Genomic DNA, 22,637 nt, shown 5'->3' with positions numbered 1-22,637 from the left:
ACATCAGTTTACATATTGTACAAATATTGTATCTGGAGGTTACAATATGCCTTCAAACCTTCTTCTCATCCTTCTGAATTATAACTTTGAGTTTATATATTTAGCCACCCTCTGTTGCTGATTTAAATGAGAACAGTGATTTAACCGGTGTATCTAGTAGTTATCCAAGTAGTTCTTCAAAACAATCAGTGTCCAATAAAATATAAAATTAGATTTTTCAATTCCAATGGTAGAAAACTCCTATTGATCATCATAAATAAAAGGGGTGATATAAACAGGCTGATACCCAGCATGGTCAAACAAAAGAGCAACAGCTGTAACACCAGCTGTATCACCCTATATGTGTCAACAAGTGAACTCAAACCTGTTGTTGTTTTTCTCACATTTTTTTAACATCGAAAAATGACTTTCTTGTCTGTCTTTTCCAGCAGACCATCAGCAAATGTTTTAGGTAATTAATGCAAAGTAAGCAATAATTAAGCTATTTATTTTTTCCATTCAACAATTTTATTCTCATTTCAATATAGTGAAGAGAAATCTATATTGTTTTACATATAGGTTTGAGAATATACTTAAAAATCAACTTCATTAAAAAACTATTAATTACGCCAAATGTTTTCCCTTTAACATCATTTTATGACTAAAGTCACTAAAGTTTACGTCAAGAATCAATTACAGTAAAATCTGGTTTTATGTTTGTGCCATGGCTGACAAGCAGCTCATAGAGCAATATAAAGAGCAGTTTGTTTTACACACTAATAACAAACAGCAACATCAATTAAGCTGTAAACAATTAATTGCTCCATTTAGGCACCTTTTTTGGTACAAACTATGTATTTTATCTTTTACGCATTGTCCATCAAATATCTAATGGTCTCCTCTATTTATGCGCCACCTGTTACCTAATGGTAGGATACCAACAAAATACTTTAGCTAAAGAGCAGTGTGTGCTCACTAATGGCATGATTTGTGCTTCAGCATTAAACAGGTAATAAACGGGCAGTTAGGTGGTCATAAAATGAAAAGCCACCAGCACATCTGAGAGCCCAGGATGAATTTACAGCACATTGTGATGACTGCAACAAACCAGGTGGCTGATTGAAAGTGCTGCTGCAACAATATAGATGGTTGTATTGTTTTCTATTGATCAAGAGGAGGAAGAGGATGATACTTTTTATACTGTGCAGAGCACATCTTTATCCAAAGTGCTAAAGAGCAGTGTGCACTCAGTAATGGCATGATTTGTGCTTCAGCATTAACTATGTAATAAACAGGCAGTTAGGTAGTCATAAAATTAAAAGCCACCAACACATCTGAGAGCTCAAAATGAATTTACAGCTCATTGTGACAACAGCAACAAACCAGGTGGCTGATTTGAAGTGCTGTGGCAACAGTATAAAGGGTGAGGAGTCCCCTTTCGTTTTCTATAGATTAACAGGATGCAGAGGATCTCATTATTTTTATACTACAGGACACACATCCCTATCAGGAGTGCTTGACGGCAGCACAGCCGTTAACAGATGTAGCAACTTGACTTATATTTAAAACCCTGAGCAGGAAACCTTTTGTGTTTTAAATGTCCATCATGAGAGGCTATTTGTCAAATGTTCTCCGCCTGTCACAGTTCCACCCTCCTTTACACACACTCTCGCAGACCTGGCGAGTCCACACCCCTGAGCCTAAACACACACAACCTTTAACTCAAAAACACACATTTCTATGGTATATTCAAAGAGATTTAAGTACACCAACTTCAGTCCAGCGTGAATGTTTTTAAGCTTTAAAACACACCTGATAGTGGATAATCACGTGTTTCTGGTGCTCTGCAATGACAGTTTGTCAGGGAAAAATGGATGAAGGTAGGCTGCATTTATTGCCAAAATTAGAAATTGTATGTTTCTTTGACTGATTTACATTTTAAGGTAAGAAAATTTCTAGAAGAGTTTTGGTCAAACTAATTGCACTTGACAATGGAGATCTATATAACAAAGTAATGTTAGTGGGTATTTTGCCTGAGACAAATTTCCAATGATGCAATAAAATTGTGAGAGTCTCACCTCAGTTGATGCACACTCCAATGATCTCGATGAATTACTGTATGTTAGTAATAAAACTGCATCCAAGCTGTCTGTAGTCAGTCCTTTTCTCATATTAACATTCTGACAATATCAAACATAATGTTTAGCATCAGCTCATGCAAACACTAAAGTTCAATGATGTGGATATTGTCAATCTATAGGGTTAACTCTCTTTAGCACAAAACAAGAAGCAGCAAACCAGGTAGAAAGTAAACATGGATGGAAGCCAATGAATGTGAACAAGAGTCTGTGTTTAATTCGGTTAGTAGCAAGTTGATGTGACAAAATCCAAATGTAACGTTTGTCTCTTGATGGATTGCACTGATGCTGTATTGACCATTATCAACATGTGACACGTTCATCTTGTGTTTCTAGATTTCTGACATTCTGCAGACACATTAAGGAATAGTTAATGTGTCATATTTCTTAGTTTGTTGCAATATTTTCCAGTAGGAGCAGGATAGGAAATAATCTTAAAAAGGAATCTAGATGTAATCTTGCAAATAGATATCCTGCAAGATCCCCAGTCTTTGCTTATAGTGTGTGACTAAAAATTCACATTGCCTTTAGATCTGAGAGTGTCAGACTTTAGTCTTTTAAAAGCATTTTCAAAGTCTTCTGTGTGGGCGGCATAACCTTAAAGAGCTGTCATGTGTTGCTGTAAAAGTGTGTCAGGGTTCAGTAGCTTTTTCCTATAATTCACAAACTTATACAGGCCCGGTTTGAGTGTGCACATTGTATAAGCCTCTGGGGGTGTCGGCCTCTTTCTTTCTTTCTTTCTTTCCTTCTTTCTCTGTAATCCAGCAAATATGAAGTGAGACTTTATTGTACTGTGAATTGTGTGCCAGGTTTGCTGCAGTAAGGATTGGGTTGTTAGGGTGGACTAACAAGCTGGGGATTGAAGGGTGCGTGCGTGTGCATGTGTGTTCCTAACTGCATCCGTCCACTTGTGCGTGTGCATGCGTGCTAATTCCTGGCCGGCTTGCCAATAGCTCGCTGTCACTTCCAGTTACTGGTGATTCCTTTAGATTTCCCCCAACTGTGATGATGGGTCTTTAATAGAAAGCTGCTCTCTCCTCCCCAAGAGAGAGAGGCAGAGAGAGGGAGAGCGAGGGAGAGTGAGGCGGGGTGGCAGGCTAGCGAGGCTTTGTGTCCAGCTAGACCATTGTGGTCGCCTCAACAGGGAACGTTTTTACAGGAGGACTTTTATTTTTTATTCCCCAAGTAGAAAATGAGTGATCAATGAGGGACTGAGGATATTTAATTCACTGGAGGTTTACAATCACTAAAACAGGTGAGGTAGCCACTGGCCCTTGATGTGTTTGGGTCAATATATGTTAATTGTAAATGTTTAAAAATATTTATGTGTAGCTGCTATTAATAGTTAGTTGTGCATTACATTATCACATTTAATCAGTTTAAAAAGTGTGTCATAGATAAAATGAAAGTTACTTTGTTATTGATACATACTTTGGTATGTTCCTATTTACACTGGACCATGCTATTTGAATATATTTGTTTTTGGTTATTCGTAGGTTAATGTTGCATTTCTGAAATGGTAACATTTTGAAAAAACATTCATATACAAATCAGCATGTTAAGCATAAAAAAATGTGGCCTTACATATAAGCTACTTTGAGTTTGTGTGATTGATCAGTTTTCTTTAATTTCGTCCGCCCTTAAAAAAAGAAAAACGAAGTTCCATTGTAATCGCATTACCAAAAGAGGTTGTATTTGAAGTCTGTTTGAATTTGTAGCATTGTTCACTATAAGCAGATTAGGGTCCATGGAGGCTGAATGTATACAATTTACCACAAACCTACTTTGTAAAAGTTAAAAGTTCAGCAGTAGCTTAGCTTTGTATATGTCAGGTGACACTCTGAAAGAGATTGTGTGGCTCTTCTCTTTTGGTTCACTGTAGTGAATTAATTTTGACTTGCTCCTCCCAATGTAATCCTGTTTCACTGCAACTGCTGATTGATGCAACAGTTGCACGAAGTGCTAAAGTCTCATTTCATTTCATGCATCTTCATGTCTTAAGCAAACTTTGAACCCTAAGAGTTATGAAGGCAAATGCCAATCAACGTGAACAAACCTATAAAGAATTGGATCAAGCTTGTCCATGAGAAACAGTGGCTCAATACATCAGAGTGACCTCCTATCACTGTAAAACACGCCCCAGGTTAGCATTGTTACCTGCCTGATCGGATGAAATATTTAACACTGAAATGCCACCCAACCCTTCTCTCTCTCCCTCCTGTTCAGTGTATCTTTCTCACTCTCTCTTTCCCTCTATTCTGTCTTTCTTTCTACCCGGTTTCACTTTTCTTCTCCATCCTTTTGTCCACAGGTACAAAATCTTTCAACATGATGTCCCCCACTGGTGACAACTCAGAGCTGCTGGCAGAGATCAAAGCAGGGAAGAGCCTCAAGCCAACACCTCACAGTAAAGGCTACACCACTGTCTTTTCCAACAGCGGACCCACAGGCAACGTAGGTCCACAGACTTCCACCACTACTGCATTTATGTAACAGTCACTGAAAAATACGGAAATGCTAATGTTAGAGTGTTTGCAATCACTTGTGGATTTGATGTCTCTCAAAAATAATTTCTCTTAATCATCACTTAGGACCCACTAGAAGTATGACACACTGTATTTATCTGCAGAGACTCTGACCTAAAATATCTTATATCCTCCTTATTCTGCTGTGTTTGGGATATTCCCGGACACAGCACGCAGGTGAGGTTAGGAGATCATTAAACAGGTAGCGACCAGGTGCCAAACCATAAGCAGATCCAAGAGGAGGCTACTAAAATCACAGAAAAAACAAACAAACAAAAATATTGCAACGCAAAACACCAAGCAACAAAATAAAACTAGGGTAGGTACATTTAAATCAAGTACCAGAAAATGCAAAGTCACATATGAATCTGTTAAAAAGACAGAAATTAAGCTAGATTATCCCAGATCTCTCAAAGGTTTGACTGGGTGAGCAGCGACATGCCTATGAGGCTTCTCCACATTATTGTCAGTGGACCCCTCTGTAATGCTTCTTTCATGATCACACATCAATGCAACTTCGTAAATCAGAATTAAATTTAATGCAAACAAGAAAAAATAATTCTGTGATGATTCATGGTTAACTCTTCAGAATCATTAGTTGTCAAGTTTTCTTAAGTTCAGAAACTGTGCACAGTGTAAGTGAGGGGAAACCGTAGCTCTCTTACTGTACTTAGCTCTACTTAGAAACCGTATTTCAATCCCAGTTTCTTATGCAAATATACAGTAGCTTTATAAAGAACAGCACGTCCTGAAATACTTTGATTTGTTTTTTATCAATGTACAATAGCAAACTCTATTTGTCACATTCGTCCCTCAAGACTTATAAGGAACTGACAATCCATGACCTACATGAATTAAAATACATGACAATGTCATCCTTCATACTGAATGTGTGAGATCAACATGGTCATACACTGTATGAGTTATGCTGTGTTTACATTGAATCAGTTAGGCAGTAGACGGACATCTCCTTCTGAACAACACGAAAAAAAACAAACAGTCCGATGAAACATGCATCATGATTTGTTGCGAAGGTGTATTTTTTTGAAAGAATGGAGTAAAATATATCAATAAAATGATTTCACATCTATTTCATATTTTCACAATATTTATGTAATTATTTTAAATATGCCACATCACCCATGTTTCTCCTTGAGTGAGGGAGCTACGTGAAAAGTTGAAGTCGTCATCTTGAGATGGTAATGTTCTCTACTGTTACTGTTGCCATTATTTTCTGTTGGCCTCACCTAATTTTACCTTCTAGCTTTCACTAGATTGATATCTACCAAGAATATGTCAGAATATATGACAAATAATGCCTAATACTGCCCTCTAGCTGTGTGTTTCTAAGAATCCAATTTACTGGTTATTGGTTACTGAAAAAGTAACTGATGTAAAAAAAAAATCCAGTGGTTATCAGATTGTCACACCCCATGTTCTCCGGCCCATTGATGTCTTTATTTTTATCCAGGAAAACACTGCATCTCCACCAGAGACCCGCACATCTAGCCCACCAGCCAAGCCGTCATCCCCACCACCATCCAATACATCTGTCATCTCGCCACCCACCACCCCTAGTCCCAGCCCCAGCCCCACTGGCTCTGGATCTGCCAGGACCATGTCGACCTCTGCGAGCTATGAGAAACTGTCATCTAACTCTGTGATCAATGGAAATAGTGGGGGAACAGGAGGAGCAGAGTCAGGGCGGAAGATGAGCCTCGCAGATGTGGAGGCGCTAGTGCCCACTCATGACGAACAGGGAAAAGCGATCCCTGAATGGAAGAGGCAGGTGATGGTGCGAAAGCTTCAGGTTAAGATGCAAGAAGAGGAAGAGCACAAGCGCAAGGTAGGCACTGATGTTGCAAGAAAGTTGTAGAAGTTTTCTAATTTCTTAGCTATCCCATTTGTGGTCTGGTAATTTTAAAATATACGGATCCAGTCTGGAATAACTTACAACACAAAGGGGATAGCTAGTGCTTGGATTTGAGTGTGGATTTTTGTGGTTTTGAACAATGACGTTGTATGAATGTATATTTAGTATTCATGCATGACACAAGTTGTTTCTTTCTTTTTTGACTTTTCAATCAAACAATGAGGGAGAAATATCTAAGTGGAGTTGAGACTACAAGTTTATTTAGCATCTTATGCTTTCTTGATAGTTGATGGAGAGTGTTACTGTGTTATAAAGTGAGCCGCAGCAGGGGCCTGGATTGCTTTTGAGCATTTTGCAATTTAATTTCCCTCATCTGCCATTTATATAGCTTCAGACCAAATAGCAAGGCCAAAGTTGTTTAACAAGGGTTTCAGTCAACACAAAGAACTTGTTTCACAAACGAACTTGTTTCTAACATTGACTATTTGGCTTTAAAATCAATGACATCTGCCACTCCATCTAACAGTCACCACAGTGTGTGGTAATATTATGTGTATTTAGACAAGGTATTAATAAGTAATTCATAATGTAGCATCTGAACACTTGTTAGTCATGTGTAATACAAGAAGGACTATGTGATATGTGATTTGATTGATTAAATTTGACTGATTAATAATTGATTGTTATCAAGGATTGCAATCTTATACTTTAAATGATCCAGCTGATAGAGTAGTGTCTCCAATGTCCTTTGGAGATGGTAACATGTAGTCTTTTCTTTATTTGTTGGGATGCAGTAGCATCATTAGACTATATAATTGTCTGTCAGGCCTATAAGTAGTCAACTAATCATAAAGTATTTTAGTGATTTATCTTCCCCTGTAAATAACAGACTGAAGTATAGCTCATAAAACAGCACTGGACCCAACTAGCTCTAACTGTAGACATCCATGTGTTAATTTATTTTAAATAATTTCCTTGTTTCTTTATTCATCTTGATGCATGTGTCTTTTTTCATATTAACAATCTTTATTAATAGCAAAAGACTCTTTGTGGTGCAGTGCACTTGGCTATGACGCTCATCACAACATTAACACACTTGACTACAGGGTTCTCAGTGTGGGCTGGTGTTTGATGATGAAGTTTTGTGGCTCCAAGTTGTTACATGCTGATTCAGTGGTGTGATGCCGAGCCCATTCACACTACAAGTCAACCAATAATAATAACGGAAAAAAACAACAACTAAATACTGGGGTTTTTTGGAGGGGGGGTGTTTTTAGGGAGCAATGGAAGATAAAGAGTAACTCCATACAAAGTCCCTTAATCACAAATACTTTTGTTGCCTTTTGCTGCACCTCTAACCACACCCAGTGTGGTTTCCTACCACTGTTGGGTGTGGACCTAAGTGTGTCTGTCTGTTGTACTGGTGTCAGGGCCCAACAGTGAAGTGACACTGCAATATAGTGTTACATCATATTTAGGTTTCAGACAGATGAAAAATTCAGTCTCCCCTCGGGGACAATAAAGTCTAAGTCTAACTGCAGTGGTGGTAAAAGCAAAATACTCTGTTTGTGTTATTACTCTTTAAACTAACAAAGACCATAAAAAACCTAAATTATAAAAATGATGGAGAAAAACTGTTAAAGAAGGATTGAGCAAATACAGATGTAAAAGATCTGAAATGTCAAGTGCTTAATAAATACAAATGTAGACATATTGTAAACACATTACACTTACCAGCATTCTATGTTAATATATACATACACTGTGTATTTATATTAGTATAGTTAATATATAGTTTGTCAATTGATTCAAAAAGGACAAAGCTTTCTCTGTTCTCTTTGACTCAAAATTGAAAGTGGAAAGTTTTTGCTCGTTATGTGGCAGTGCCATTGCACCACTAAATCCATGTAAATCCTGTGTGTCAAGATGGATTTGCACTGAAGCGTGTGTTTACACCAGGAACTTCGAGCTGAAGGAATCCCCCTCCTTCCCCTTTTTCTTGTCTTTTGGTCTCCTTTGACCTCTGCTTTAGTTTGCGGCAAGTGGACACTACCAGCCTCAGGAATGGCACTACTCCCACATCCATAATGCCATTTTGGGCCCATTTGGGGAACTGATGACAGAGGGTGACCTCAACCGCATTGAGAAGCAAATTGAGAACCTGCAGGTCATGCACAAAGTCTCAGAAGTCGAGAAAGAGCTGGAAGAACTGGAGCGGGAGCTTCACCAGCTTCTACCTGTTTCTGCTGCCCTCAATCAAGGGCACTTCTCAGTCAATCCAAAGCAGGTACATGGACAAGCTGAGGATCTTCCAGCCTGGTGCAGCAAGATTTCTACCTTGCTCAAGAGTATGGCCATTCTTCTTGCCACACTGGGGGGGAAGGAGATAGACATCTTGGATCTAATATGTCCTGGATATTCTCAAGAAGAGGCAAAGAATTGGACCACAGGTCAGTCTGAACCAGCAGGATCCGTTGGCACTGTCATTATTGGACGATCTCAGTCCTTCTCAACAAGAGAGGATGTGGAGAAGGAGATAAAGCAGTGTGGAGTTTCAGTAAAGAACCTTAAGGCCAATTATGAAATTCAGAATCCGCAGTCTGCAGATAACAATGCAAACAGAGTGTACAAACGCAAGAGGTCACTTCCTGTGGTAAGTGAATCCAGTTATCGTCCAGAGACAATTCGTGAGGATGATGTCCCTTGTTTCTCTGTTGAGTCCCATATCAATGGAGATTTACCTTCAGTGGAGGAATCAGTTTTACCACTTGTTGATGAGCCTGTTATAACTGCATCTCACGCTCCTCAGACATATGCGACCTCTGAGGTAATGGCTCTAAATAACATTGAACAGTTTAACCAGGTTCTTTCTGCAGACCCCGTTTTAAATAATGATCAACTAACAAGAAGCTTAGAGGTGCAGACAGATCTAAGCTACGTCCAGGAGTGCATTGAAATGAGAAAAGAAAGAATTGTCTTCCTATTCCTAGAACATTGGCGGAAATACACTATCTCTGAATCTTATCGGACTAAACATACTGGCAGGAGAGGAAATCATTTAGATGTAGGCTGGGAGGACTACGACCAATTCAGTGCACAGATTGGTGGGGGGGTGCAGAGTGAAGACGACAAACTTTTCCTTTTCATGAAGTCAAAGCAAGTAGTAGGGAATCTGATTGGCCACTGGAGGACAATCATGAGTCAAGTGCCCACACGCCAGATCCGCAGGCTGAGTCGTGCCCAGATGATCTACTGGCCAGAGCACTTCTTGCCACACATCAACGGGTCTCCTGTGAGCTACGAAAGCCTTACCCTTGACCTTTTCATGCTTGGGTACTTCCAGTTGCTGGAAATGAACATGTCTCGCATTGAGCGTAAATTCCGCCACCTCTTGTGCTATGAGATGTTTGATCGTCTTGGCACCCATAAATGGGAGGTCATAAGGCAGTTCCACAAGGAGGTCATGGAGGAAATTGAGAGGGGGAAGCGAGACTGGGCGGATGGTTTTGAAGACATAAAACTCAAATATTTCGGAGACTCAAATGATGGAGGAGGTGTGATGACGGCTTCGCTACGGTCCATGTCACCTGATATGTCCCTTATGACATTGCAGGAGTCACTCCCTCCCCCACCTCCTCATCCTCCACCTCCTCCACCACCTACCCATCCTGCACCCCCACCTCCAAATACACAGTCTGCTCCACCTGCACCATCACAACAACCTTCCCCACCAGCTCCACAGTCAAATGTTTCCCCATCATCATCACCACCTGCTGCATCCCAGGATGTCATATTTGGCAATGGCCAGTGTGAGGAGCAGGAAACGCTGAAGAATTCATTTGAGGAAAATACTCAGGGGGCTGTAAAAAACAGTGAGCAGGGACCATCAAATCAGGCAGTGGTTTCTAATGGAAAAAGTTCAGAGCATGACTATTTGCAGATCTTGACAAACGAAACTGTGCAAAATACTGATGCAACAGCAAAAGCCGAGAAACTGCAGGACACAACAAAAAACTCAGGAGCAGATCCATTGAAAGATGTTACACCTGTTACTGTTAAAATCATAGAGGAACCTCATATTGATAAACCTCCACCCAGGGATGAACACAAAGAAGACTCGATTAAAGTGATATATGAGCTAAAGGAGTTTAGTAATGAGGAGATCATCAGATACATTGACCGAAGCTTTGCTTTTTGGAAAGAGAAGGAAGCTGAGCTTTTTGATATCTAATAACTACGTGGACTAAAGGTCCACTAAAAGCCCAGTTCACCTGTACAACCAAAGAGAAAATCCATAAAGAGAAGCATAAGGGAAACTAATTTGCAAAGTAGAGTATGCTGAGAAAGGAAACAAATCTGCTGTGTTAGCTGTTAGGCCATGTCACATAAGGGACTTAACTGTAGCAAAGCAAAGAGCATACACTTAGCTGTAATGACTTTACTCTTTGTATATGCCGAATTGGATGAAAAGAGAGCTTGTGATGTCAGAAGACACAAATTTGGTACAACCATTTAATTTTTAATTGTGTTGAACCAAGAGCCTTTTTTAATCTAGTATGATTGATTGCCATGGTACACTAATTCTTGAAAAAATACATTTTTAAAGGAAAAGATTTGCCATAAAGTCACATAGTGTATTTGTTTAGGTCATCTTTGTAATGAAGCACATGACTGGTAAAACGCTGCACACTTATAATAATACTACTTCAGGATTCACTTAAAATTCCAAACTGTGGTTAGACAGTTATCAGAAATAAATTACTGAAAGTTTAATAAAACTTAACCATTCCTTCTTGATACTGTGTGAAAAAATATTATATTGACTGATATTTGTTTGAAATCAAAAGCAATGAAAATGGGTCTTTAGTAAGTATGAAAGAGTTTTATGTTACTGTGGCTCACAAGTGGCTCCTGGGCCAACAGGTGCAAAGTGGTTCACAGCACAGTGCAATTGTCACTGCTAGTTTTAAACAGAGGCATTTGTCATTTTCATTGCAAGCGCGCACATTTCACGAGTAGCACTTTAGCCCATCTCTGTGCTCATGGGCATGTAGGTCTTAAAATGAGGTGTGGTCCGGTACACTGATGGCAGATTTCTATTTTAAGAATGCAGAAAGCAGTTGCACCATTGACCAACAAAACCTGGTCTCAAGTCAAGTATTATCCTGCAGGGTGCATTATTCAGATAAGATGTGCTTACATAGGCTTGTTCACAACACACGTACACTCTGCTTGTTACACCCACAGGGACGTGAAATAATACATCTTTGATGAGAAAAAAAATTGTGTTCTCTAAAATGTGAACATAGAGATCAGAGCAGAGCTGCTGTCCGACTCATCATTAGGAGAGATAGTATTTGCATTTACCCACGAAGAGCAACCTAACATCATTGATTATTTCAGAAGATATAACTACAGTTTTTATTTTTGCTACTTAAATGTCCCACAATATTTGCTGCAGTCACATCACTGCTCTCACTGCATTACTCTCATCAGAAAACCACTTGCTTCTCAAAATTGCTGTATCTGCCATGAAAACAGCAGTGTGCCAGGTGCAGCCACGACCTGGTTTTTAAAGGGAATTGGAGATGACACTCTGATTTACTGAATTCATGTTACACACAAACCTATGACTAATTAAGGGATGAAGAACAAGTCTTTTGCCCAGTGGGCCTTACTTTGTGCTCAAATTATGCACTGTGTAACTAGAAAAAGTAGAGTTGGACATGCCCTAAATGCACTTGCGCCATGCATTTCAGACCATGCGCTATAGATTGTTTGAGCAGAGCCCCTTGTCTCTAAGCCTATGACCTCATGATTTTGTTTATACAATGTGTGCCTTTCAGTATAGATTACAAAGATTAACAGGTATGGTAAATGCACAGCCTGGAGAAACAGATCAGAGTTTCTTCATTAACGATTCAGAAGTAAAAGAATTTACATTTTTGTTAGCAAAGGAAAGCATTCACTTGACAAGGATTTAATCACCTGAATGGAAAATCACATTGAGGATTGTTCCATGAAGTTTGTTCATCTTTTTGTTACACTATTTATATCTGAGTGTTTTTGAACAATTTGATCAAACTTATCATCATTTAAATTTGTGTTGCTTTACTATTTGGTTCCTATATTGCTGTTGGAAATAAAGTTTGTCGACATTTTTGTGATTACAAGATTTTAGTTGTCTTTTCTAAAACATTCCACTTAAAATGTTGTGGTTACTCAGCTTACTCACATGACCAACAGAATATTTCAATTATCTGACTGCAAATCAGGCCAAATTAATACATCTTAAGTAATCATACGGATAAACGTACCAGTGAAAGAGCCATTGTCTAACACCAAGCTCTCAGGTGTGTCATCCTCTGCCGCAACACTTGTAGCAGTGAAGAACCACACTATTCTCATAGCGTCTCTTCTGCAGCGTCAAGATTACCTTCAAATAACCCTCTTAGCACCACCCGCTGTCATGCTATCCATGGCTTAGAGGAGCCATAAGGAGGTTACAGTGAATCTTGATCAACTCACAGCCCAAAAGGGAAGGCATTAAGCTGGTAAACTTAAAGGCATGTGTATATATATATATAAATAAATACACAAAATGAATTATATATTATTTACAGTATTTGTTTCAGATTAATTGAATGTAAATAGCATAATAATGAGTGTGTGGTAATGTTTTTTAATATGAAAGTATTAAAGTGAAGGTCATATACAAAGCTATAATAAATTTCACTTTGAATTTTGCCATGCTTGCACTCTGCAGGGTTAAATATTTGTATTTACAACACTGCTTGTACATGTAAAGTCAATAATAATGCAGACAAGTGAGATTGTAAAATGAAAAAAGACAGCTAAATTTTTTTAACAACAAACAAATTGCCACCAACTACCAGCACATGATTTCTCTAATATCATAATAATAAAGCATCTGCTCTACCTGTGTGTGGATGTTAAGGTAAGCTTGCCTTTTACTAATATTATCCAGACAAATGTGAGAGCAGATACATATGAATTCTTACCCAAAGAAACCTAACAATTTACAGTTGTATCCAAAACGATATACAGGCATAATCACAAGCCATTCAAGTTTAACCTGAATTACTTTGAATTGGGATACCTCCTGTTAACAATTAATATTGCATGTATTACTGACTGTAACTGATGCTTTCCAAGCTAATAGAAAGTATTACTGTATTGCAAAGTATTCACGCTTACTCTGTCCTATCGATTAAAGGGAAAAAATTAATTAATTAAATTGGGGACCACGTTTAATAACAGCAAAAGTGTAACAAAAAAAACATCCGTTTACAAACACCCACACAACTCATGCAGTATAATTCAAGTCTCCTTTATACAGTTTTATGCTCAGTACTTCCCATTTTTGTTAAAACAATACTGTTTAAAACACTTCCACATCAAGTCTTGTGCACTGACAAATAGCTCGCCTGGGCAAGTGCAAGCGTTTGAACTTTGCTCAATGCAACAAATGAGCAGAGTTCAAACGCATGCGCTTTCCCAGGCATAGTACTCACAATGAAGTTTTAAATAGTACCATTTTGATAAAAAGTATATGTATGTGACATATATGTATGGGAGGTACTGAGCATATGACTGGATAAATTCATCACTCCAATTCAGCAGTAACTATCTCTGTTTTTGGATTCTTTGTTCACCATAGAGGCATGCGGGACAAATGATATAAAAATGATCATCTTTTGGTGGGTTAAATGGGCTATGAATAACAATAACATTGCTGAGCGAAGAGGTTAAAGATACCACTGATACACCACTAATGCAAGTTGGTCTGTATGGGTGCACTAACTCAACAATACAACACAGAATACTCAATACTACTTAATATAGTACGGCTGGCATTAAAAGGTGTCACCAGCTAATCAAACTTTCCATATTCCAAAAAACATAACATGGTGTAAAACCAGGTACAATTCATAGCTTTTTACAATACTATAACCTTTGGAAATCAAGTCGCTCTCAAAATAATTTTAGTTTACAATATCAGGGAGAAATTTATACCTTAGTCACCCGAAACATAAATATTGTTGCCAGTTACCAATCATGAGCAATGGGTACATGTGGACTGTTGCCTTAAGTGCCCATTGGTTTGGCTGTACACAGGAATAACAAGCAGTATTTGGGGGATTTAACCAAGCTAAATAAACCCTTTTCCAAAAGCGTGCCAAAATATAATTGCAACCACAAAACTTTAAACAGCCATTTTTAGACCAATTTTAAAGTATCAAAAACAGGCACATCTGTGATTTATGGATGAGCAGTAAATAGTCTTATTTCAGATTTTTGCTTTGATTTTTTTTTTCTTGTGCTGTAATTCCCAGGGGAATCATTAAAAATTCAGTGTAGATAATCTTACCTGGAATAATGTTTGCCAGGGCAAGTGACACGCTTCAGTCAGAGGAATGCAAAAGAGTAATCTATCTTGTCAGGCGAAGATGAGAAATCCAAGATGGCTGCCTTTTTTCTCTCCTGTTCTGGCTCCGATTACAGCCTGAAAGAGAGAAAAGGATCCAGTTACCGTTTGTGTGTGCTGTCTGTGAGAACGTCCTGAAAAATAGTGTCTTGTCCATTTAAAAGGGTTTATTTTATTTTAAAAGAAACAGGAGAAGAGTACATATTGTGTGTGTGTGTGTGTGTGTGTGTGTGTGTGTGTGTGCTCTATTTGCTGTTGTAAGTACATGCAGTTTACACAGTATACTCTGTATATACTCTTACACAGAGGCCATTTGTCAAAAATATGACATCTGAGAATGTGTATATTGGACTAATAGGTTGGACTAAAGTTACATTACAGTTTCTCTATGCAGGTGTGTCCTTGCTCTTTCTATAATGTAGAGGCTTTTATTTGAGACTGCAGGCCTGAAACTCATCAATACCAACTTTGATGTCAAAACCTTAAACTATTTTTTAAAGTATTACCGCCAACTAGAAACTCCATTTCAGTCTAGTTTCAGGCAGGTTTATGAGTGAATAACTTTACAGAATAAGACCCTGGAAATGCAACAAAATTGATGTTAAGTTATTAAAAACTAAAACTTTTTCCTGATTTTTTTAAAATTTTATTTTGTTTTATTCCGGCACACGACACGACAAATCTATTGCATTGTACTTCAATGGAACTGTTTTGTGATTTACATGCATATTGAATGCACTTCCATAGACATAAATTATTTCTGTACAGCTAACCACATTGTTCTAATAATTTCAGCTGTATCACCCAGCCCTAGCTCACAGCATGAAGGGCCTGAATGTTCCCCCTTAAAAATGTACAGATGGCCCCGATAGACTGAGGGGACTGATGGTGACTGAACCTGCGATGGTGCAGGAAATTGATCATTTCTTGTCTTTCAACAGTGACAGAACTTATCAGTGGTCCACACGTGCTCACGATGGTTTGCTGCAGCAATAAAGACTGTGGTCGATGTGCTGTATTTCAGAAGTAGAGGAGGGTCACAGAGATAATGTATTTGAGGCTGATGCTGGTGAGCATAGTAAGTTCCTTAAATGATAAAAGAACCTTAGTTTTTTCATCTCGCCACGTACGCACAAATCTTCTTTGAAAGACAACTTACATTTTCCTTGCCATCTGTCTTTGAGGGTGATTTATTCATCAGGGAATGAGGTCATGCATAGCAGTACAGTAGGCTGTTGTTACAGTAATAGTCCCTCACTGACTGGTATGGGCCCCTGTCTCAATGTCTCCCCCGACCCCTCTGTCCCTCCGCAGGCTGATGAGGAGGCTGCACGCCTGGCATCGATGCCGGCCTGGAGAAGAGACATGATGAAGAAGAAAATGGATGAAGAGAGGTGAGTAACGAAGCTGTGTTGTTCTGTACGTCTGTTTATATATATTTTTTATTTTATCTCGTACCGTATTTATAATATCCTGCATCAGTAGGAGGTGATTGTGCTGATTGTGTTTGCGTATGTTAGCAGGTTTGCTTTTTTCTCTTCACCAAGATAACACTGATAATAAGGAGGGCAAGTTCAACCTTTTTTGAACTTTTTTTTTTTCGAATTTTAAAATATGTATTTTTGGGCCACTTTATTGGATAGACTGAGCCAAGTCAACCATACCAGTGAGGATTCTCTCTCGCCTGCAGTTGAGCCTGAATCTTTCCAGGAAATTATTTAGCCGGCTGGAAATGATGAAAAGATTTTTAGTCTGCACTGATTCAACAGCATCACATAGTTCCTGCTGATTTGCACTGATAGTGATAACCCAAAGGCTGAGACCTGGAGGTTGTTCATGATGCTGAAATAAAACTAACATGTCTGAGACAATCTTAAAATGCATATATTGTAAGATGGCACAGTATTTAGATTAAAGTACACATTTTTCACTGTTCGGGTTAACAAGTGCATCTTTTTGTGGCCAGTGTTTAGGTAAGCTGTGGCATTCAAATAATACTAAGTTGGACTAAGAGCTAAGGCAACATTTCCTGTACCATTACATCCCATTTATTGCAGACAGAACAGACCCATGGACACAACAGAAAGTGTATGTTGTTGTGTTCAGTTTTGAATGTCTTTGATGATTTTGATCCGTTTTGACTTTCTATGATTTTGCAGTGAGAGAGGCCCTTCTTCACAACACTGCTCTATTTTATGATTGGTGCTCTATTTTATGCCTGTAGTGTTTTCAAAAAAAGTGATTTATCAATAAAAAAATGATTCTGAATATTTGAAATGCTTTCAATACTTACTACACGCAGGATCAATATACCAATACTAGCTGCACTTTCTCGCTCTTGCTTATTGTGGATATTTACTACAGACATTCTGCTGTTCTCTGCTACTAACCAAGGAAAGAAAAGTTGTCATCATGTTATACTCTTGGTATATATTTTTTTAAATTCAATTTTATGCACTCTGTGCCAGCTTTTCCCTATAATATTGAAAAGGTTATCAAATATTGATGTTTTTTAAGGTATCGTATTAAAGTTAGGAATTTCAGTATTTTGAGAACACTGATATCTGGTCAGCTTCAACAACTTGCAGTTTTCTGACTTCTTATCAGTGATTATATTCACGCACAGAAATCCTGCTTTGCCAAACTAATTCACTGTAGAGCTTAAAGTCTTATTTCTGATACCGGATCTATCAAATCTGGCACCAGTGCCCACTGTACAGTATGTTCAAAGAGAGGTGAGTAATGTATCATGCCTCTTGCACACTGTAATGTAATGTAACTCAAGCAGTAACTGAATCTACAGTTTACTCAGAGACAACATGTGTTTTTCTGAGACAGTTTGTAAACAGAAAAGATGGAGACAGAAAACTGGCACTGTGTGGTCTGCAGTATTAGATGGCCTTTAACTTAAGATAGTTTATTTATATAGGAACAGAATTTCGGAGATGTCTCAGTGTTAATAATCTGGATAAAAAATGTGCCAAATTTCTTCTGTTACAAACATCTATAAATTCCTGTGCCAAAGTCTTCTGTCTCTCCTGTGCTGACTTAAATGTTCTCTTGACAATATAGTTGTTTAACTACAGTCATCTCCATTTTATGTTGTTTGCATGATACTGCCTTTTGATTTTTTGTTTTAGCCGCATAATAATGTACTGCTTGCTTTAACTTATTGAATAACTGTTGTTGTTTAAGATATTTACACCTTTTCTTCTTGTGCTTATGTCCTCCTGATGTGACAGGGAACAAAAGAGGTAAGAAAACATTATTTATTCCACACAGTAATGTTTATATAACATTTAACTTCTTTAAAAAAAAAACTTGTTAAATTATTAGAGAGAACTCAGGAATTGAATAATTTTGCTAGAGTGTGAATTTGAGATCAAGGCTTCCATCTAGTGGCCAAAACTTGTCACATTATGTCCCATGGGAATAAAACCCACAGCAGGGATAAAAGAAGCATTAATTACACAGGGTGAATGATGAATCAGAACTGACACAGTGGACAAAAGACAACTCTTGACCGTGTGTTTACGATTATTGTAAATATTAATTTATTTATTATGACAGCCAAACACTAGAAACTAGCTAAACGTCTTAAAGCTAATAGGATTTGAATAAGGAGCACTGAGGAGGCGGTGTGGCATTATCACAGCCAGAAAACGTAACGTTACATAGTCTATGTTATATTGTTGTCCCGGCTGAGGTCCCCGTCATGTTTGACTGGCTTTGCTCACTGACAAACTCATCAGTTTTAACTGATGAGTTAAAACTAACATAAGCGCACGCACCGGCAGGGCTCATGCTAACGGCGTCAGCTAGCAAAAAGTCCACGGACCACCTGAAACTCACCTGTCAAACTCTCCTCCTGCGGGCCGGAACAGGTCTCATCGTGGAGTCAGTAATGACTCATACGCCAGGATGGTTTTGCTTATATCTGTTCAAACGACATGAACCGAAATGCACACTAGGATAGTTAGCAAGACAACGCAATCTTCCATGCAAACGCCACGGGTTTCACTGCCGCTGCACACACAGCTGTTTGAATGTTTCCCTAATTATTCTCACGTGGGCTGAGCAACCAATCAGGTGATGTCCACAGAGTGACGACATAGCACGCTATATTTGATTTGATTTGATTTTATGATTCATATATTTTTTGGATTGTTTGGGCCTTTTTTCTTCCTATCTTAGTGCTAAAAATTGTTATATTAAGATAAATATTATTATGAATCAATGGCTCAAATTCACATTTTTTACCCATGACATTTAATTTTGACATGCCATAGCAGGAAAAGCTCTGGTGTTGCAAATTAGATTAAATAAGATTAGATTAGATTAAAGTAAATTAAATTACTGCTTTGGATTCAGGTGAGATGATTCCAGGGTCCTGGTATAGTGCATGCTGGCTGACTGGTTTTGAACTGAGCCGTAGAAACTTGTTTCACAGGTGCCCACATGTCCCACTGTAACAAGTCAAAATGTACACATATACTATAGATACTGGCTATGTTTTCTGAAACTCACCAGTTGCCATACTCATTGTTTCACTGTTGTGGAATAGTCTCTTCTGTATTACTCTGTTCATTTTTTTATATTTACTGGGTGTTCTCTGGATCTAACCACAAAATAATTTTACTTGTGCTGTGTACGGTTATTTATATGACAAATAACAGCGATTCAAAATGCCTGCAATGAAAAAGGTCTATTAAAAAAGGCAGAAATGCATCATAATGCTAAAAGTTTATGGACACCCTGGTCCACCAAATTGAATGTACCAAATGAGATGTTGGTGTCCACACACTTTTGGTCATGTGGTGTATTAAGAGAGAAGTGCTACAAACATGTATCTAATATGCTACCTAACCTTTTATGTTTGTGTATATTATACTGTATTATCTAATTTAATGTGACAATGCTATATATTAAGGCCGATAAAAATTATGTAGAAAACTTTATAAAAATAATTCTATACAATTGAACTAATATTTTTTGTCGGGCCCTTTGTCCACTTCTCCTCATGGATGCATCTAGAAAAGCGGAGCAGCAGGCCAGGCAGGTCAAGGAGATGGAGGAGAAAACAGAGCTGGAGAGACTACGGATCCTGGGCTACGATGAGACCAAGCTGGCCCCCTGGCAGCGACAGATCATTCTGAAGAAAGGGGATATAGCCAAACAGTGAACTGGGCCGTCTCCTCCTCCTCTGCCCCGCAACACCCCCACCCTCACGCACCCACCCCAAGGCCTTCACTGAACACCTCCCCATCCCGGATTCTCCACCCTGCACTGTACACTGGACAGTGGAGAAGAGTTTGTCTCCTCTAAGCCCTGTCTCACTCTTCGACCTCCAAACACAGGACCATGCTGTAGTCGCTGCTGTCCACACCGGCCTCGAGGCTCAGCTTCAGTGGCGTGACCCGCAACCTTCCACTCAAAGTCTAATGTACACAAACTCTTGGTCTTTTAGTGCTAACAATAGCTGTGACATACACTGATTCTCCTCGCTTAAGACGATTACTATAAATGCATGTGTCCTTAACTAAATTAAGATCATCTATGTATCTATCTGCTTGCTTTCCTGCAAATCAGTAAAAGCTATTTTAAATAGAAGATTTACTAAAACAAAGAGGTTTTTTGAAAAAGGGGTTCTAAACATTTTTGCCATGGAGAAGAAGCCTGTAATGTAATGCACGGAAAAGTAGCTCATACTCAACAAAGGCTTATTAAAAACCTAAAGCAGCTAATGCATTCTGTACGCTATCACATCTTTATCATGTTATAAACTTAGTCCTGAGATTTTTGTATCAAGCTCTTAGAGGCACTTTCTAAATGGCTTAATTTTACTGCCAGAGTTGTAATCTTAACACTCAATATGTTTCTTTAGATAAGCTTTCTCTGTGGATTTGGAACATAACATATTTTAAATAATGTAAAGATTATCTAGCTGTGCAAATTAAATTTTAATAATTATCGCTGGAAAAAAAAGCCGAAATGTTTCATTTTAATTTTTCTATATGTGACCTATGTGTTAAGCTATTGTGATCATGAATGTGAAATGTTGCATGCATGTGTTGCATAATGTGTATCGAGCATATTGTAATGTATTATTCAGTACATTTGACCCCAGAACCCTGGATTTTTTTCAATCAAAGAAAAGAAAACAAATACACAATATGTGAGTGTAGTCCTGCTCGGTTTCTATATGAACATGGCCTTTTTTTAAACAGAAATTTAAAAAAAAAAAACATGCACATGTGAAGCGCAGCAGCTTATAACTGACATCTCATCTGCACACTGAATACTGCAAAAGTAGAGAAAAGACATCAGTTTGTCCAGTGTCCTCTTCTGGCCTTTGTCCCACTAACCTCGAGGATAAATCTTTGATGAGCAGATCTGCTTACAGAATACAGAGTGTGCTCTGCCTGCCAGAAACAGCCCTAACATCAAAAATGTATCATTTCTTAGATAATGCCAGCTGTGTGTTCTGCAGCCGCTCCTATAAAGAGTAAGACTCTCATTATAAATGAGATTAACAAGATTTATGTAATGTACTGTATCATTCAGGCAGGGAGATACTTTTATGGGACAGAATTGACACAAATGCCAGGTTTATAATTACTAAGCTAATTTTATCCATCATGTCTGAACAGTTCCTCTCAGTTCAAGATTTTAAAGCATGCTAGGAATACACACTTGTGGAGTATGGCTTTCTCAGTTTTGGGCTAAATATGGAAATGTGGGGATATCTGTGTTGAATGGTTGTTTTTGGGGTTGTTTTTTTTTGCAAGACTGAGGATATACATATTAAATGTTGGCAGAGCATGAATATGTGACATTTCAGAGAACCTCACAATCATGACAGATGTCTCTTGCTGAGTGTGACATTTAAGTATAACCTCTTGATGGAAAATATTCTCTATGTTTACTACATTTATCTTAGATTTTGCAGATGTAGAGTATCGAGCGTACACAGACATGGTCCTGGTTGGGGAATCATCTGAAAATATTCCAATTCTCTTTCATCGGATGCCATATGATGTTGAAATTGAAAATGATGTAAACGTCATTGCCATTTGATTTTCTATACATATTTAAACTCTGTATATAGTGACCCTCTCAGATTTTTGTCGTCTCATTGTTTCCATATTGCATTATATTACATGTGTCAGCCTTGCTTGAATAGAACGTTGGCTAATTCATGTATAATTATATTTTCAGACTGTTAAAAATGAAGACAATAAATCTTTAATCACCAAACAATGCTCAGAGTTCTTGTGTTGCTTCCAACAGAAACACATGTAGCCTACATTTAGATGCAAAAAACGAGTGCAACAACATAAATCCCCCAAATAAATGCTGCCTGAAGCTTATAATGTCCAGTTTTTGCTGAGGTTGATTTCCTTGTGGTGACTTTTGAGGCCACTGTTAGTGTTGTAGGCCTGAGTTACAGCTTTGGGACAACTTTTAACTCCATTATCGTGTATAATGTCATATAATAGCACAGTAAATAAAACAAAACACAATCACAGCTCGAACAAAATGTAATGGGAATTACATATCAGAACGAGATTTAACAAGAAAAAAATTAAATAAAATACCACCAATGACATATCATTATAATAACCATCAAGTAGAAAATAATGGTAAGATGATAAAAAACAGAAATAGGCAAA

The 22,637-nt window shown here is 38.2% G+C and overlaps 1 protein-coding gene across 1 annotated transcript in view; it reads left to right on the top strand.

Annotated features, from left to right (window-relative positions):
• The window catches only part of espn (espin), a 51,173-nt gene extending 30,794 nt beyond the window's left edge, over nucleotides 1-20,379 (top strand). Inside the window, 5 exon segments of the mRNA XM_042492449.1 lie at nucleotides 4,429-4,571; nucleotides 6,114-6,488; nucleotides 16,279-16,358; nucleotides 18,207-18,218; nucleotides 19,999-20,379. Of these exon segments, the coding sequence (XP_042348383.1) occupies nucleotides 4,429-4,571; nucleotides 6,114-6,488; nucleotides 16,279-16,358; nucleotides 18,207-18,218; nucleotides 19,999-20,146 (758 nt within the window). The 3' untranslated portion in view covers nucleotides 20,147-20,379.
• The last annotated feature ends 2,258 nt before the right edge of the window (nucleotides 20,380-22,637 follow it).

This window comes from Plectropomus leopardus, chromosome 8 (genome assembly GCF_008729295.1).
Source record: "Plectropomus leopardus isolate mb chromosome 8, YSFRI_Pleo_2.0, whole genome shotgun sequence".
NCBI classification, from domain to species: domain Eukaryota; kingdom Metazoa; phylum Chordata; class Actinopteri; order Perciformes; family Serranidae; genus Plectropomus; species Plectropomus leopardus.
This window is presented reverse-complemented; position numbering and strand designations above follow the sequence as displayed.